The sequence below is a fragment of the Theropithecus gelada genome, chromosome 10 (genome assembly GCF_003255815.1).
Source record: "Theropithecus gelada isolate Dixy chromosome 10, Tgel_1.0, whole genome shotgun sequence".
NCBI classification, from domain to species: Eukaryota; Metazoa; Chordata; class Mammalia; order Primates; family Cercopithecidae; genus Theropithecus; species Theropithecus gelada.
This window is the reverse complement of record NC_037678.1, coordinates 31,321,086-31,337,771: the sequence shown is the minus strand read 5'-3', so window position 1 is coordinate 31,337,771 and position 16,686 is coordinate 31,321,086. Positions and strand designations below refer to the sequence as shown.

General features: G+C 45.4%; 1 protein-coding gene across 1 annotated transcript in view; it reads left to right on the top strand.

The window, feature by feature from the left end:
- Positions 1-16,686, top strand: part of CLTCL1 (clathrin heavy chain like 1) — a 112,869-nt gene that overhangs the window by 69,773 nt on the left and 26,410 nt on the right. Inside the window, exons 16-22 of the mRNA XM_025399141.1 lie at positions 489-631; positions 970-1,204; positions 2,574-2,696; positions 6,367-6,512; positions 12,055-12,238; positions 13,427-13,619; positions 14,226-14,383. Coding sequence (XP_025254926.1) covers positions 489-631; positions 970-1,204; positions 2,574-2,696; positions 6,367-6,512; positions 12,055-12,238; positions 13,427-13,619; positions 14,226-14,383 — 1,182 coding nt within the window. The remainder of the gene's footprint in view (positions 1-488; positions 632-969; positions 1,205-2,573; positions 2,697-6,366; positions 6,513-12,054; positions 12,239-13,426; positions 13,620-14,225; positions 14,384-16,686) is intronic.

Genomic DNA, 16,686 nt, shown 5'->3' with positions numbered 1-16,686 from the left:
ATCATTTTGAAGGGTGGTGGGTTAGTGTGCTCAGACTGCCAGAGTAGAAGAACACAGTCCAGGCGACTGAAACAACACACATTTATTTCTCACAGTTTTGGAGGCTGGAAGTCCACGATCAAGGTGCTGGCAGGGCTGGTTTCTGGTGAAGGCCGTCTTCCAGGCTTGCAGACGGCCTCCTGGCTGTGCCCCCACAGGGCCTTTCCTCTGTGCATATACATTCCTGGTGTCTCTTCCTCTTCTTAGAAGGACATCAGTCCCATTGCATTAGGGCCGCACCATTGGCATTGATTACCTCCTTAAACACCCTCTTTCCATATAGAGTCCCACTAGGGGTTAGGACATCAGCAAGTGAATTTTGGTGGGACACAGCGCAGTGCTAAACAGGAGCCCTTTCAGGGTTTTGCCCAGACTGTCCAAGTTGTAGGAGGCTTCTAACAATAACTTGTGTCTGCAACACTGAAGTTACTTCACCTTGACTACTGTAGGTCAACCCTAGCCGGACCCCAGCTGTGGTTGGAGGGCTGCTTGATGTGGATTGTTCTGAGGAAGTGATTAAACACTTAATCATGGCAGTGAGAGGACAGTTCTCTACTGACGAGTTGGTGGCTGAAGTAGAAAAAAGAAATAGGTAAGGTGTCCTTACTTGGTGTTTTGTCTTACTCCTGGATTCTAGTGTCTGTTGTTGTTTCTGTCTAATTCTCCAGGACTGTCACTGTAGCTGATCATTCATGTGCACATCTTAGATGTAGCAGTGAGTTACTTGCTATTGGTACTGTGAATACCTTGGGGGAAAACCTAACAGTAGAAATCAGTTTGGAAATCAGGTCCATCTTCGTCCCTAGAGCAACCTGAAGTTAATGTACTCCGAGATTTTTTTTTCAGGAAACATCTGTCAGAGCCCTGGAATTGTCCTCAAGATTTCCAGTGGTAGCCTTGAGACTTCACGGTGCCTTCCTTCTTTCAAAGGCTCAAGCTGCTGCTTCCCTGGCTGGAGTCCCGGATTCAGGAAGGCTGCAAGGAGCCTGCCACTCACAATGCACTGGCTAAAATCTACATTGACAGCAACAACAGCCCCGAGTGCTTCCTGAGAGAGAATGCCTACTATGACAGCAGCGTGGTGGGCCACTACTGTGAGAAGCGAGACCCCCATCTGGCCTGTGTCGCCTATGAGCGGGGGCAGTGTGACCTTGAGCTCATCCAGGTGGGTAGCAGATGTGCTGAGCTGCCCATGCAACCCTGGCCTCCCAGGAAAGCTTTCAAAGGTGTGCCCGTGGGGAGCTGATCAGGGCTTTCTGTGCACCTGGAGATGGCAGGTCATGAGATTATTTCCTTGTGATTCTCGCAGCTTTTGGGAACTTGCTCATGCGATTTGTATGCATTGTACCTGTAGACCAAGTGGCCATGAACCTGACTTATCATCCCTCTGCTTATGGTCCTTACTGTTGCCTGGTAATTTGAAGGCAGAATTGAACTCCTTGGCCTGACTCGTGAGCTCCTCTGTGGACTGCCACCTTCCCCCCAACTCCCCAACTTGATCAACCACCCATCTTGCCAACCCACCTGGAGGGGCCTGCAGTTCCCTGGGTGCCTCATGTCCTGACTGCCCTTGTACTTCATGCCGCCTTTTTGGGATAACCCTCTACACAAGCCTTTCCCCATCACCTGACCGGTGAGCTCTTGCTGGCCCCTCCTTGAGACATCTGCCCAGGTCTTTTGCCTACATCTGCCCAGGCTTGGATCCACATATAATTACATGTTTAGGTTGAATTGTATGAACTGTTCCTACCTAACCATTTGATCTAAAAATCCAGACATGAACAGAGCACCTATGAGGTTGGTACTGCACCAGCCTGCTCGGGCTTTTCCCATGATGCACAGGCAGCCTGCGCTGCATCTGCAAACACCTTTGCATGCCACTCAGCCTTTGTGCCTGGCATCTGGCACTCAACAGATCTGATCCTCACCAGGATTTAGCAAGTGCTGCAAACGCTGGCACATTCCAGTGGACTGATAGTGTTTTGAAGATCTGTTATAACATTCCGTAAAGGGTCTCCAGATCTGCTAGTGAAAGCACAGTTTGCAGTTTTTAGGTCTTGAAACATTGCAGTGTTTGTGCTGTTTTATACCAGTTCTAGGCTGTTCTGATAACATTTTACAGATGGCTTAGAGCTAGCTACATATGAGTACTTAAATTTAACCAAATTAAAAATTACCAGTTTAGTTCCTGTCATGCACCACATTTCAAGGGCTCAGTAGCCTCCCGTGGCTAGTGGCTGTATCAGACAGAATGGGAGACAGAGCATGTCCCTGAATGCAGGAGGTCCTGTTGGCCAGAGATGTGGCACATCCCTAGGAGTTGTAAACTTGGAAAGGGCATTTGGAGGTAGTTTGAGTCCATTGTTAACCCTGTAGGATGCTGCTCATCCTGTGTCAAAGCACAGCGCCTTGCCTGGGCCCTGACTGTTCACTAAACCGGTATCAGGCACACAGGGAACGAATTGGGGTGTGTCCTCCCAAGCAGCTTCCATTGATTGACTGCTGTGTTACACACATGAGTATGCTCATTTCAGGTGTGCAATGAGAATTCTCTGTTCAAAAGCGAGGCCCGCTACCTGGTACACAGAAAGGATCCAGAGCTCTGGGCTCACGTCCTTGAGGAGACCAACCCATCCAGGAGACAGCTAATTGACCAGGTGAGGCACAGAGATGGGTATGTCTGTGCACCTGCATTTTGCCGTCTAATCATCGTTGTGGCTCAAGTGACTGGTTTCATTTTTCATTTAAAACATCTTGACAGGCCGGGCGCGGTGGCTCAAGCCTGTAATCCCAGCACTTTGGGAGGCCGAGGCGGGTGGATCACGAGGTCAGGAGATCGAGACCATCCTGGCTAACATGGTGAAACCCCGTCTCTACTAAAAATACAAAAAACTAGCCGGGCGAGGTGGCGGGCGCCTGTAGTCCCAGCTACTCGGAGGCTGAGGCAGGAGAATGGCGTGAACCTGAGAGGCGGAGCTTGCAGTGAGCCGAGATCGCGCCACTGCACTCCAGCCTGGGTGACACAGCGCGAGACTCTGTCTCAAAAAAAATAAAAAATAAAAAAAAAATAAAACATCTTGACCGAGTGCAGTTGCTCACGCCTGTAATCCCAGCACTTTGGGAGGCCGAGGCAGGTGGATTCCTTAAGGTCTCAGGAGTTCAAGACCAGCCTGGCCAACATGGTGAAACCCTGTCTCTACTAAAAATACAAAAATTAGCTAGGCGTGGTGGCACACACCTGTAATCCCAGCTACTGGGAAGGCTGAGGCAGGAGAATCGCTTGAACCCAGGAGGTGGAAGTCGCAGTGAGCCGACATCGTACCACTGCACTCCAGCCTGGGCGACAGAGAGAGACTCCATCTCAAAAAAATAAATAGGCCAGTCATGGTGGCTTACGCCCGTAATCCTAGCACTTTGGGAGGCCTAGGCGGGTGGATCACTTGTGGTCAGGAGTTCAACACCAGCCTGGTCAACATAGTGAAACCCCATCTCTACTAAAAATACAAAAACACACTGTGTGGTGCATGCCTGTAATCCCAGTTACTCAGGAGGCTGAGGCAGGAGAATCGCTTGAACCCAGGGGGTGGAGGTTGCAGAAGCCGAGATCGCACGCCACTGCACTCCAGTCTAGGCAACTGGGTGAGACTTCGTCTCAATAAATAAATAAATAAATAAAACATCTTAGCCCTTATGAACTTTCTCCCCTGCAGAAATAGTTTGCCTAAAATTAGCTTGATTCCCCAGGTGAGCTGATAGTTGGAATTGTTTACTGGCCGAGGGCATAGAGTTGGCCCTTGGATCCAAAGCAGGGATATGCAGCCCAGGAAGAGAGTACCTGGTGGCATGCCTGCATGCTGGGCCCAGCTCAGCCCCCGTGGACAGAGGTGAAGTAGCTTTCAAGGTTGTCTCAGCTGACTTCCCTGTGTTGAAAAACTCTTTATGCCCCTGTGACTATCCAGCACCTCCTGCAGAGTGCTGGAGCCAGGGGTCATTATTGGGTGTGGCCTGGCAGGTGGGAGTCTGCCTTGGCCTCTGGGAGGACTTCCCCCAGCCCTGTGGAAGAGCCTCCCCTCCAGTCACAGCCTCACAGACACTCACAGATAGTGCCTCTGCTGCCCTCAGCACTGTTCCTAGGTGCTGGGCATACTGTTTAGGGGTGGGGCAAGACCAATGTTGGAACAAAACCCTCATCCAACAAGTGGCTTCAGCCCTAAGAATAGGACCAGTTAAAACTCCCACCTCCCTCGTACACATTGCCAACCTGCTGGACTGGCGCTTTTGAAAGTCTTGAGGGGTGGATTTGACCTTTATCTCTACTGAATTTTATCCTCTCATTTTCTGTCCACTGTTTCTCAAGCCTGTGCCACTACTTTTTTAAATAAACTTTTCATTTTGAAATACTTTGAGATTTATGGAAGGTCATGTTGTTTTGAATCTCTGTTTCAACTTTGGACTTACCCATCCAAATCTAATAAAAATACTAAACAACACAATATGCTACTAGGGATTTACATCCAAGTTCCCAGACATCAGACTTTTCTCCAGGTGTAGTCCAGCCACCTGGTACAGCTTGAAGGTGACTTCATGTTGGCACTGGGGAAGGGCAACTTTAACATTGCACCATACCAGAGCCACCGGGGGCCTCTTGTCTTCCTGTTTCTGGGTGGAGCTGCTGGTCTTTCGTTATCGCTGCTGTAATTGAATATCTGTAGCCACCTCCCGGTGGGAAATTCAACTGCAATGCTCCTCTAATCCAGAGCACATAATAACAGAGGGAGGCTGCTTTTAGTGTCTGGAGTGGAACCTCATTATGAAATGTTTACTGAGAGCAGTGTCCTGAGGCAACCTTAGGTGGGGCATCCTGTATTGACTCAAACAGATGGTAGAAATTTATTTTTGCCCTTAAAACAACCTGTCTATATTTACTTAAGTTGCTCCAAGGTTTTCTTTTTTTTTTTTTTTTTTTCTTTTTATGAGATAGAGTTTTGCTCATTACCCAGGCTGGAGTGCAATGGCATGATCTCGGCTCACTGCAACCTCCGCCTCCCAGGTTCAAGCGATTCTCCTGCCTCGGCCTGCTGAGTAGCTGGGATTACAGGGACCTGCCACCACGCCCGGCAAATTTTTGTACTTTTAGTAGAGATGGGGTTTAACTATGTTGTCCAGGCTGGTCTCGGACTCTTGACCTCAGGTGATCCGCCTGCCTCGGTCTCCCAAAGTGCTGGAATTAGGCGTGAGCCACCACACCCGGCCTCCAAGTTTTTCAAGAACTGACAGATGTCACTTTAGGAAGTGTACCTTCTCCTTTGGATGGACTTGTGCTGTGTCCTGGTACCCCCTTTCCCTCAGGCATACCCTTTTGGTTCCTCAGCTGCTGGGAGAGCTCCTGTTCTCAAACTCTTCAGCCTCCTTGTTGTGGATATTACAAACTCCACAGAGGTAGAACTTTTGCATCTTATGGTACCATTGAGTTCACAAAGACCACCAGAAAGGTGGACTGGACTGACCTTGACCCTACATTCCTTTAAGGCCCCTCAAGATTGCTATGTAAAAGTTCATGGTCAGTGGGCTGTGTTAGCCATGAAAGACCGTCCAGAGCTGTCTCTTCCCTCTCATTGATACACGGCTGTTGACCACCCCTGAGGAGAACCAGAAACTTGGCAAAAATATTAGATCCTCGAAGTCACTGAAGGTGCCTGGTCCAAAGTGCAAAGAGAGCAGTGCTGGCATTCCAAACTGCTGTCACGTGGGAAATGTACTCTTTGGAAAACTGTCTTTCCACCCTATTTTGTAAGTGTTTTTGTATGTGAGACACCTATAATTGGATGAGGGGTGGCACAGCCAGTCTTTTGTTGGTCTTTCCTTCAGCTTGTGGTTCTGAGTGGCATCCGGTGTGAAGGCACCTGACTCCACAGCTCTGGCTATGGACTGTGCCACAGTAGTGGCAGTGCTCTTTGCTCGTAAGAGGCTGCTGGAAGCCCCTGCAGTGTCTTCAATAGAGAAGTGGAGCCATATTTGCTATTAGTGGCTTTAAAAGACAAATCTAAAAGGAGACATTCATTTCAAAATGCCTAGTGCACTGGTCATTGGAGCAGAGTAAGAGTCTGTAGCTCATTTGATATGAGAGAAAAACTAATTGTCAAAATAGAGCAAACTGAGAATTTCCTGAAATTGACTTTGAAAACCCTTCCTTTGTTACCTTAAGAAGTCTCCCATTTTCTCTGTCTGTTCCACACCATCTTGGAGGAGTCCTTCCCTTCTGTTTAGCTTCAAAGATTCAGTCTTGAATTGACTAATCAAGTTCTTTCAAATGCTTTTTAAAACCAGGTAGTACAGACAGCATTGTCAGAAACACGGGATCCTGAAGAGATTTCGGTCACTGTCAAAGCCTTTATGACAGCCGACCTGCCTAATGAACTGATTGAACTGCTGGAGAAGATAGTTCTGGATAACTCTGTCTTCAGTGAGCACAGGTGAGGCTATGCCAGGGGTAGCTATGGACACAGGCAGATTCAAACATCTGTTTGATACTTACCTTCTGTTACAATCTCGTACCACTTTACCCATCCAGCCTGCCCACTGGCTGCTCCCCAGACATGCCAATCTTCCTACCACCTCCTCTATCTCAATGTCGTCCTTCCCTTATTAGCTCCTGCCTGTCTCAGAGCCCAGCCTCAGTTTCACATTTTCCAGGAGGCTGCACTCCTCTTACTGCTCTGGCCCACACTGTCCTTTAACACAATGCTCAGAGAAGGGGAGCTGGCATTTTATGAAGGTCTCATGTGGCCTAAGGATGTGTTGAACTCTTCAAATCGTAGTGAACAAAGCTTGGAGAAAGGTGGCAGGAGAACCAGATCTGGGCATGTATCAGGGAAGACTTGCCAGAAGTATAATGTAGAAGCCAGATGAGCAGAAGCTGTGGCAGGGACAGCAGCACAGGCTGGCATCATAGAGGTGGGAGTGCGTGCTTCCACATGGACCGGCACTGTAGAGGTGGGAGTGCGTGCTTCCACATGGACCGGCACTGTAGAGGTGGGAGTGCGTGCTGCTTTTGCATGGGCAGGCACCATAGAGGTAAGAGTGTGTGCTTCCGCATGGGCCAGCCACCTTGGGTTCCTCTCTACTTCAAAATTCACCATCAGAGATTCTGTGTCAGATTTTAATCTACTCACATCGTAAGTGCAGCTATAAAGATTTAATTATGAGATCTATTTTGTAGGCCAGAAAGGCTATCAAGGGCTGTAGTATTATAGAGAGGAATTTGTGTGTGTGTTTTTAAACTTGGAGATGCTATATGATAATGGAATGTGAAATTATATTTTAATGGAATCATAAACCCTGACTAATGACAGGATGCCAGGATTAAGGTGCCTGAGGTGGGTAGGATATTCTGTTTTGCTGTCTGATCAACCTCCTTTGATAGTTGTTAGCTTGTGGGTACTTCCAGGCACTTACAGGTGGCTGTGGCTCTGCTGTCTTCTTAAACACTTGCTTCTCCAACATGCAGGTAACCTCAAGTTTATGCTCTTCCTGTGACGATTTTACCAGACAGTTTTATGTGTAGGTAAAAATAGCCTTGGCTGGGCCTAGTGGCTCGCGCCTGTAATCCCAGCACTTTGGGAGGCCAAGGCTGGTAGATCACTTGAGGTCAGGAGTTCGAGACCAGCCTGGCCAGCATGGGTGAAACCCTGTCTCTACTAAAAATAACAAAAATTTAGCCAGGCATGATGGCAGGTACCTGTAATCCCAGCTACTTGGGAGGCTGAGACAGGAGAATTGCTTGAGCCTGGGAGACGGAGGTTGCAGTGAGCTGAGATGTTGCCACTACCCTCCAGCCGGGGTGACAGAGCGAGACTCCGCCTCAAAAAGAAAAAAAAAAAAGAGCAAAATATATTATTTTTAGAGTATGTACTTGGAAGAATATATTTATGACCTAATAAATTCTTAAACCAGTCACAGAAACCATAAACCTTTAGTGAAAAACCAGTAAGACTGTATTAAACCTAAGCATTTTATCATAAAGAAGATGGACAAATGAGAAGCTACAAATGGGGAGAAGATATTTGCAACACAACCAACAAAAAATTAGTAGGGAAAAGATGTAATAAAAGAAAAACACAAGCAACCCAATGAGAAACCAAGCAGAGCACTTAAACAGGCCCTCTGGTGAGAGGAAGGACAGCCTGTGAACCTAAGGCAAGAATTCAGCCTCATCAGCCACCAAGGAGGCACAGAGTGAGGCCGTGGTGCACCATCTGATGCTTTGTTACTCCTGCCAGAGCAGCAGGAACCCCACTCTCATAATCAGTGCTGATGAGGATGTTGAGCAGCTGGGTCTCTTATGTGCCCCTGCTGGGAATGCGCGTTACATTTGGAAAACAGTTTGGTGAAAAAAGATGCACACAGCCAGCAATTTCCTCTCTTCCTTATGAGCCCTAAAGGATCTCAGCTCATTTGTATGAGGAGATGTGTGCAGGGATACTCAAGGCAGCACCGTTTCCAATAGCAAAGCTCTAAGAGCGATCCAGATAACCATCAATAAGTAGGTTGTAGTACAGTTGTACAGTTGAATACCAGATAGCCCTAGAAATGAACACTGTATGGATGACTGTTAGCACCATGGATGCATGGATGACTCTTAGCACCTAACTTTAAAATTCTTTTTTGTAAAAATCACCATACAGTAAAAATGACCTTCTGGAAGGGGATGGGGAATGCAGTGCTAGGAATTTTAACACACGTGTAGATTTGTAGAATCACCACAGTCGGGATACGAACAATTCCATCACCCTATAACATTCCCTTGTGCTAGCTACCCTGTATAGTATACATTCCCCCAAACCTGGCTACCACTGGCCACACTAGTTTTACATTTTCAAGAAGGTCTTGTAAATGGAATCACGTGGTGTAGACTCCTTTGTGACAGGCTTCTTTCACCCAGCGTGATGATGCCTTTGAGATTCATCCAAGTTGGTGAGTGCATTAGCCTTACATTCTTTTTTATCACTGAATCTTATTCTGTTGTACAAATGTACCACAGTTTATCTCTTCACCCATCAAAGTATGTTTGGGTGGTTTTCAGTTTGAGGTGATTATGAATACATGTGCTGTGAACATTTGTGCCCAGATTTGTATTTAAACCTACTCAATCACATGGTATATGTACTGTTTAAGAAACTGCCTAACTATTGTTTTCCAAAAAGTCTGTGTCATTTTGCATTCCCACCAGCAATATGTGAGAGTTCCAGTTACTCTTCATCTTTACCAGCACTTGGTATATTGGTATTTTTTATCTTAGCCAGTCTCATAAATGTATAGCAGTATGCCATTGTGGTTTCAACTTGCATTGCCCTAATGGCTAATGATGATGAACAACTTTTTATGTGCTTAGTTACCATCCGTAGATCTTCTTTGGTGAAATGTCTCTTGAAATCTGTTGCCTGTTTTTCAATTGGGTTGTTTGTTTTTTTTTGTTGCGTTTTCAGAGTTCTTTGTATATTCTGGATACAAGTCCTTTTTTGGATATGTGATTTCCATATTTTTTCTCATTCTGTAGATTTTCTTTTATTTTCTTAATAGTGTCATTAACAGAACACAAGTTATAATTTTGATAAAGTCCAATTCATAAATTTTTCTTTTATGGATTGTGCTTTGGTGTTAAATCAAGAACTCTGTGAATACTCCTAGGTCACAGAGATTTTCTGTTATTTCCTTCTAAAAGTTTCATATTTTTTCATTTTATATTTAGATTCATTATCCAATAAAGTGTGAAGTTTAGGGTGAGATTCATCTTTTTGCATATGAATGTCCAGTTTATTCCAGCATTATTTGTTAAAAATACTCTTTCTCCATGGAATTGCTTTTGCATCTCTGTCAAAAATCAATTGACCAGATAGTGTAATTCTTCCACCTTTATTCCTTTTTTCTTTCTTTCTTTCTTTTTTTAAAATAGGGTCTCCCTCTGTCACCAAGGCTGGAGTACAGTGGCATGAACATGGTTCACTGCAGCCCCAACCTCCTAGGCTCAAGCAATCCTCCCATCTCAGCCTCCTGAGCAGCTGCAGGTGTGCACCACCAGACCTGGCTAATTTTTTTTTTTTTTTTTTTTTTTTGGTAGAGACAGGGTCTTGCCATATTGCGCAGGCTAGTCTCAAACCCTTAGGCTCAAGCAGTCTTCCCACCTTGGCCTCCCAAAGTGCTGGGATTATAAGTGTCAGCCACTATGCCTGGGCTCAACTTTATTCTTTTCCAAAATTGTTTTAGCTATTCTAATTTCTCTGCCTATCTATATAAATTTCAGAATTAGCTTGTCTATATGTACAAGAAAATCTACTGGAACTGGAATTGCATGAAATCTGTGGACCAATTTAGGGAGAATTGATATCTTTACTATGTTGATTCTATGAAAGTGATAGGTCTCCATTTATTTAGATCTTTGATTTTTTTTCATCAGCAATTTATAGTTTTTTGGCATATAGGTCATATGTAGATTTTATTAGATTTATACTTATTTCATATTTTTGGAAGTATTTTAAATAGATTTTTTTGTTTACAGTTGTTCATTGAAAAACATTGTCAGTATATAGAAATACAACTGATTTTTGTATGTTGACCTTGTATTCTACAACCTTGCTAAACTGATTTATTACAGGATTTTTTTTTTTTATTTTGTAGATTTCTTGAGTTTTTTAATCAGTCATGTTGGCTGTAAATTGGGACAGTTTTGTTTAGTTTAGTTTAGTTTTGTTTTTTTTTGTTTGAGACAGAGTCTTGCTCTGTCGCCCAGGCTGGAGTGCAGTGGCGCGATCTCGGCTCACTGCAAGCTCCGCCTCCCAGGTTCATGCCATTCTCCTGCCTCAACCTCCCGAGTAGCTGGGACTACAGGCGCCCGCTACCACGCCCGGCTAATTTTTTATGTTTTTAGTAGAGACGGGGTTTCACCATGTTAGCCGGGATGGTCTCGATCTCCTGACCTCGTGATCCGCCTGTCTCAGCCTCCCAAAATGCTGGGATTACAGGCCTGAGCCGCCGGGAATAGTTTTGTTTCTTCCTAATCTGGTGCTACCTGTGCTTTCTTTGCGATTCATTATAGAAAGAAACTTTTTGTTTCTCTTGTTGCCTAAATGCCTTAACCAGAACCTCCAGCACAGATAGAAGTGTTGAGAGTGGACATCCCTGTCTTGTTCCTGATCCTCGGGGAAAGGGTCCAGACCCTGTTACTTATGATGTTAGCAGTGGGCTTTTTGTCGATGTACTTTCTCAGATTGAGGAAGTTTCCGTCTATTTCTAGTTGATAGTTTTTCTCATTAATAGGTGTTAGATTTTATCAGATGCTTTTTCTGAATCATTCTATAATGATGTAGTATTTCTTTTTTAGATTCTTGGTATGTGGTGTGTTACACTGATTTTTTTCCACATTTTTGAATTATATAAAAATTTTGCAAAAATTCATCTACTATAATTAAAGCAAAGTAAAGTTCAAGAAATGCAAAGCAACCCAGTGTGGTGGCTCACACCTGTAATCCCAGCACTTTGAGGGGGCAAGGTGGGAGGATCACTTGAGGCCAGGAGTTTGAGACCAGCCTGGGCAACATAGCAAGACCCGTCTCAAAATTTTTTAAAAGTTAAAAAAAATGCAAAGCTGCCTATATTGCTTAGAAATACAGTAGATGTGATAAAGCTATAATGAATCACAAAGAAAGCACAGGTAGGAAAATAGGTACTTCTACAGCAGGAGCCAGAGGCTGGGCTCTGAAAAGACACAGCAACCCTCCCAGTGATTTGATTGGCACATTCTGATTCTCTTACCTGTGCTTTCCTAAGACTTTGCCATATTGTTTCTTTTTAGATCTCAACTACTTCACAAATACTCTGTTATATTTGCTTATCAGTTATGTATGTGTATATTAATTAGTTTTTTAAAAAATTGGGGGTCTGGGGATGCCTGACCTTCCGAAAAATGGTTTATGCAGCCTTCCTTCCTGGGATGCCATGCTGACCACCCTCTTTCCTCAGGAATCTGCAGAATCTGCTGATCCTGACAGCCATCAAAGCAGACCGCACACGGGTCATGGAGTACATCAGCCGCCTGGACAACTACGACGCACCGGACATTGCGAGCATCGCTGTCAGCAGTGCGCTGTATGAGGAGGCCTTCGCCGTCTTCCACAAGTTTGATATGAATGCTTCAGCAATCCAGGTGGGCTGCTGAGTGCAAGCATGTTGGACCTAGCACCCTCTGCCACACCATGAGTGCGCCCTGCAAGCCCTTGTCCTCTCCAAGGGTGTCAGATGCTCTGGTTGTCTAGTGCATCTCTTTGTGCTCTTCTCTGCTCCTCACCAGCAACCCATCTTCCCAGCCTGCTGGCCCCTTGTCTTGATCTTCTCTGTGGGTGCTCCTTCCATTGGCTGTTCGTCTGCCCCTTCCGGATCACTCCCCTGGACTTGGGTACCCACCCAATGTCATCGGTCAGCCCTGGTGACACAAACGTTTGATTTTCAGAGGCACTCACACCTTACCCTCAATGACAGCCATTCCAGCCCTCTGCACCATGCTGCTCACCCTCATACTCCCCATTCCCCCATCTCCTCAGCAGGAGCTTTTCAGGATCCAAGGTCGGGTTCCCAGAGCAGGCCCTCCAGCCCTCCCTGCCTGCCCCTCTGCCTCCCCAAGAACTCTTCTTCTTTAAACTGCGGCCCTTTCTTCCCAGTCTATGAGCCTTTTCTGGTTTTATTTCCAAATCAGTTGTAAACCACAGGACATCTTCTGAACTGCTCTCCTACCAATTATCTTTATGTTCTTGCCTCTTCCTTTACCTTGTTTCTGTACCTGCTGTGAAACCCCCAATCCAGGAGCCCTTCTTTTGTGCCCCCTCATGGGCTCTGGCCTTGCTTTGAGAGCTCATTCATATTAGGGGGCGGCTGATGCTGCCACCACCTCCACTACTATATAGTGGTGGCCCTCACTGCTACGCAGTCTGCCAGGCTGCTCAGCAAGCCTGTTTCTGCCTGGTGAGCAATCTTATTCCCCACAGCAATTCTTGTGAACTGTTCTACAGTTTCTATGCTCTGTTGCACTGTCTTTCCTCCCAAGGTCAGGAGCAAGTCCCATGTCCTACACCCGGCCCAGAAAGCTTAACCTGGATATCTCCATCTCTGTGCCTCTGTTGGAGTGTCTCTTCTTTGTTCGGCATCCGCCTTCTCATATAATGGCTCTTGTCTCTCCCCTCAACCTGTCCATCTGAGAAATGCTTAGTACCTGATTGCTTCCAACAGAATTGAAATGGTCATGAAGCTTTAGGCAGAACAGGGAACCAAACAAAAATGTGTCTGTCTTTTGGAGCTGACTAGGTGTTGCAGAGAATGGAAGTCCTCTCATAACCCCTAGGTCCTGATCGAGCACATTGGAAACCTGGACCGGGCGTATGAGTTTGCGGAGAGGTGCAGTGAGCCTGCGGTGTGGAGTCAGCTGGCCCAAGCCCAGCTCCAGAAAGACTTGGTGAAGGAAGCCATCGACTCCTATATCAGAGGGGACAACCCTTCCTCTTACCTGGAAGTTGTTCAGGCAGCCAGCAGGAGCAGTAAGTGAATCCCCCTCCCTGGGGCTCTGCGTCTCACTGATGCAAAACCTGGCTGAAGCAAGAAGTTGAAGAGATTCTCACAAATCTGTACGTATAATGTATCCAGAGATATCAGAGGGCACATCTACGTGAAAGTTTCCCACAAGAGTCTGAGATAAATGTTACTCTGTTATTGATACTGGCTCTTTAGTTGACTGTTGCCCTCCTTTATAAGATGAGGTCCTTTAAGCACACTAGATATCTCAATATCGCCACTGTAGTAATTTTAAAGTCAGTGACAGGCCCACAGATTCCCAGGGATCTTCTGGTGTTTCAAGTTGATTGTGGCACCCACCTCTCTGATGTCCAGAACAAGCATTCTGTCTCCTGGCAAAGTCTTTTCTCAGGGAGGCGGCCTGAGTGTGGCTCTGCCCCTCCCTTCCTTCTGAGCTACGGATCTGCTTAGTGAGCATAATCAAGACCTCCTAGACATTATCTGGAGTCTGAGTTCCCAGGGAGACCTAACGAGAGGGTAAATGTGTCTGGCTGAGGACAGAATGGGAGGAATTGAGCCCTTGTTTAAAATTATCAGCTCTGGTTTAACCTATCTTTGTTTTCTGTCCTTAGACAACTGGGAGGATCTAGTTAAATTTCTGCAGATGGCCAGGAAAAAGGGCCGTGAGTCCTATATAGAGACTGAACTTATATTTGCCTTGGCTAAAACCAGCCGTCTTTCTGAGCTAGAAGATTTTATAAATGGACCCAACAATGCCCACATCCAGCAGGTAGGCCACACCCCCTGGGCCTAAATCTGACTGGCAGTGCACAGCCCCCAGGGGGGCTCCTGAAGTCAGGAATTTGCAACCAATCTGGTCAACATGGCAAAACCCCGTCTCTACTAAAAATACCAAAATTATCCAGGCCTGGTGGCACATGCCTGTAGTCCCAGCTACTTGGAAGGCTGAGGCAGGAGAATCGCTTGAACCCAGGAGGTGGAGGTTGCAGTGAGCCGAGATAGCACCACTACACTCCAGCCTGGGTGACAAAGCGAGACTCCGTCTCAAAAAAAAAAAAAAAAAAAGAAAAAGAAAAAGAAAATTAATAGCTTCTGTCACCAATAATCAGATAACATAATGGGGAAGAAAACGTTCCTTTTTTAATAGGAATAAAGCCAAAACGTTTAAACCTTAACCGTAAATAAAACTTTTAAATAATTGTGGAGTCTGCCATGTAGATAAAATGTTACCCCTGGAAAATGTGATAAAGAGACATGAAGAGATAATGGAACGTATTATAACTCTATATTAATTACAAGTACACTCTTTTTGGAGGAATGCACACAATTTATTGAAATGAATAACAACGAAGTGGGCTGGGTGCAAGTGGCTCATGCCTGTAATCCCAGCACTTTGGGAGGCTGAGGTGGGAGGATTGCTTGGGCATGGGAATTCAAGACCAACCTGGGCAACACAATGAGACCCCCATCTCTAAACAGGGAAAAGAAAAAAAAAATAACAACAAAATGAACTTTGAGCTTTCTATTTCAAAATGAGTTCCAAGTAGTTGTTGGGGCTGGGCCCGGTGGGTCACACCTGTAATCCCAACTCTGGGAGATAGAGGTGGGAAGATCACTTGAGCCCAGAAGTTCAAGACCAGCCTGGACAACATAGTGAGACCCCCATCTCTACAAAAAACTAAAAAATATTAGCCAAGTGTGTGGCATGCACTTGTAGTCACAGCTACTTGGAAGGCTGAAGTGGGAAGATCACTTGAGCCCAGGAGGTGAAGGCTGCAGTGAGCTGTGATCGGGGCACTGCCCTCCAGCCTAGGCAACAGAGCCAGACCCTGTCTTTAAAATACAAACAAACAAGAAAAAAACAAAGGGGTGAAGGGCCTGTAATCCCAGCACTTTGGGAGGCGAAGGCAGGTGGCTCACTTGAGGTCAGGAGTTCAAGACCAGCCCAGGCAAAATGGAGGAACCCCTTTTCTACCAAAAATACAAAAATTAACTAGGCATTGTGGCACATCCTGTAGTCCCAGCTATTTGGGAGGCTGAGATGGGAGAATCACTGGAGCCTAGGGAAGTCAAGGCTGCAATGAGCTGTTATCATGCCACTGCACTCCAACCTGGGTGACAGAGTGAGAACCCTGTGTCAAAAAAAAAAAGGTTGGAAATTAGGTTAAAGTTTTGAAAGGTATTAAAAGTTCATCATGTAATTCTGTAACCAAGTAAAATTCCAGATGAAAGAATAAAAGGTAAAAATTGAGCTTTACTTAAAATTTTTTTAATAGGTATTTGAATTTTTGCATGAGAAAGGAATTTTTAAGCATGTAAGCAGTGGAAGAAAGTATAAAGGAAAATATCAGTTCAGCTAATACATAAATATTTGAAATATACCTGTAGAGTTTTATTATTTCTAAACATGGACCTAGTAAGTCTAGATGTAAAAATCTATCCCAAGAAAGTAGAAAAGATCCACATAGCTTCATCTATAAATATTTAATCATTGCAACATGATTATGCAAATAAAAATTAAAAGCCAATGTCTGGCAAAAGGAAATAGTACTTTTGTTTTGTTTTGAAACAGGGTCTCCTCTGTCACCCAGGCTGGAGTGCAGTGGCACGATCTCAGCTGACTGCATCCTCAACCTCCTGAGCTCAAGCCATCCTCCCACCTCAGCCTCCCTGAGCAGCTGGGACCACAGATGCACGCTACCACTCCCAGCTAATTTTTGTATTTGTGATAGAGATGGGGTTTCACCATGTTGCACAGGCTGGTCTCGAACTCCTGTGCTCAAACCGTCTGCCTGCCTCAGCCTCCCAAAGTGCTGGGATTATAGGCATGAGCCACTGCGCCCGGCCAAAAAATAGTTAAATAACAACATCCATCAGTGGAGTATAATACAAATGAGGACAGTGAACAACTCTGGGATTTGGAATTGGCAATATCATATTACTTTTCTTTTACTTGCCTGTGTTTGCAAAGTTTTTTTTTTTTTAAATCAGTGATCGTGCAACTTTAGAAATTGCCCTTATAATCCAAAAAGTAGTTAAAATAATAGAAAACAAAGCCTTGCCCCCAATCCC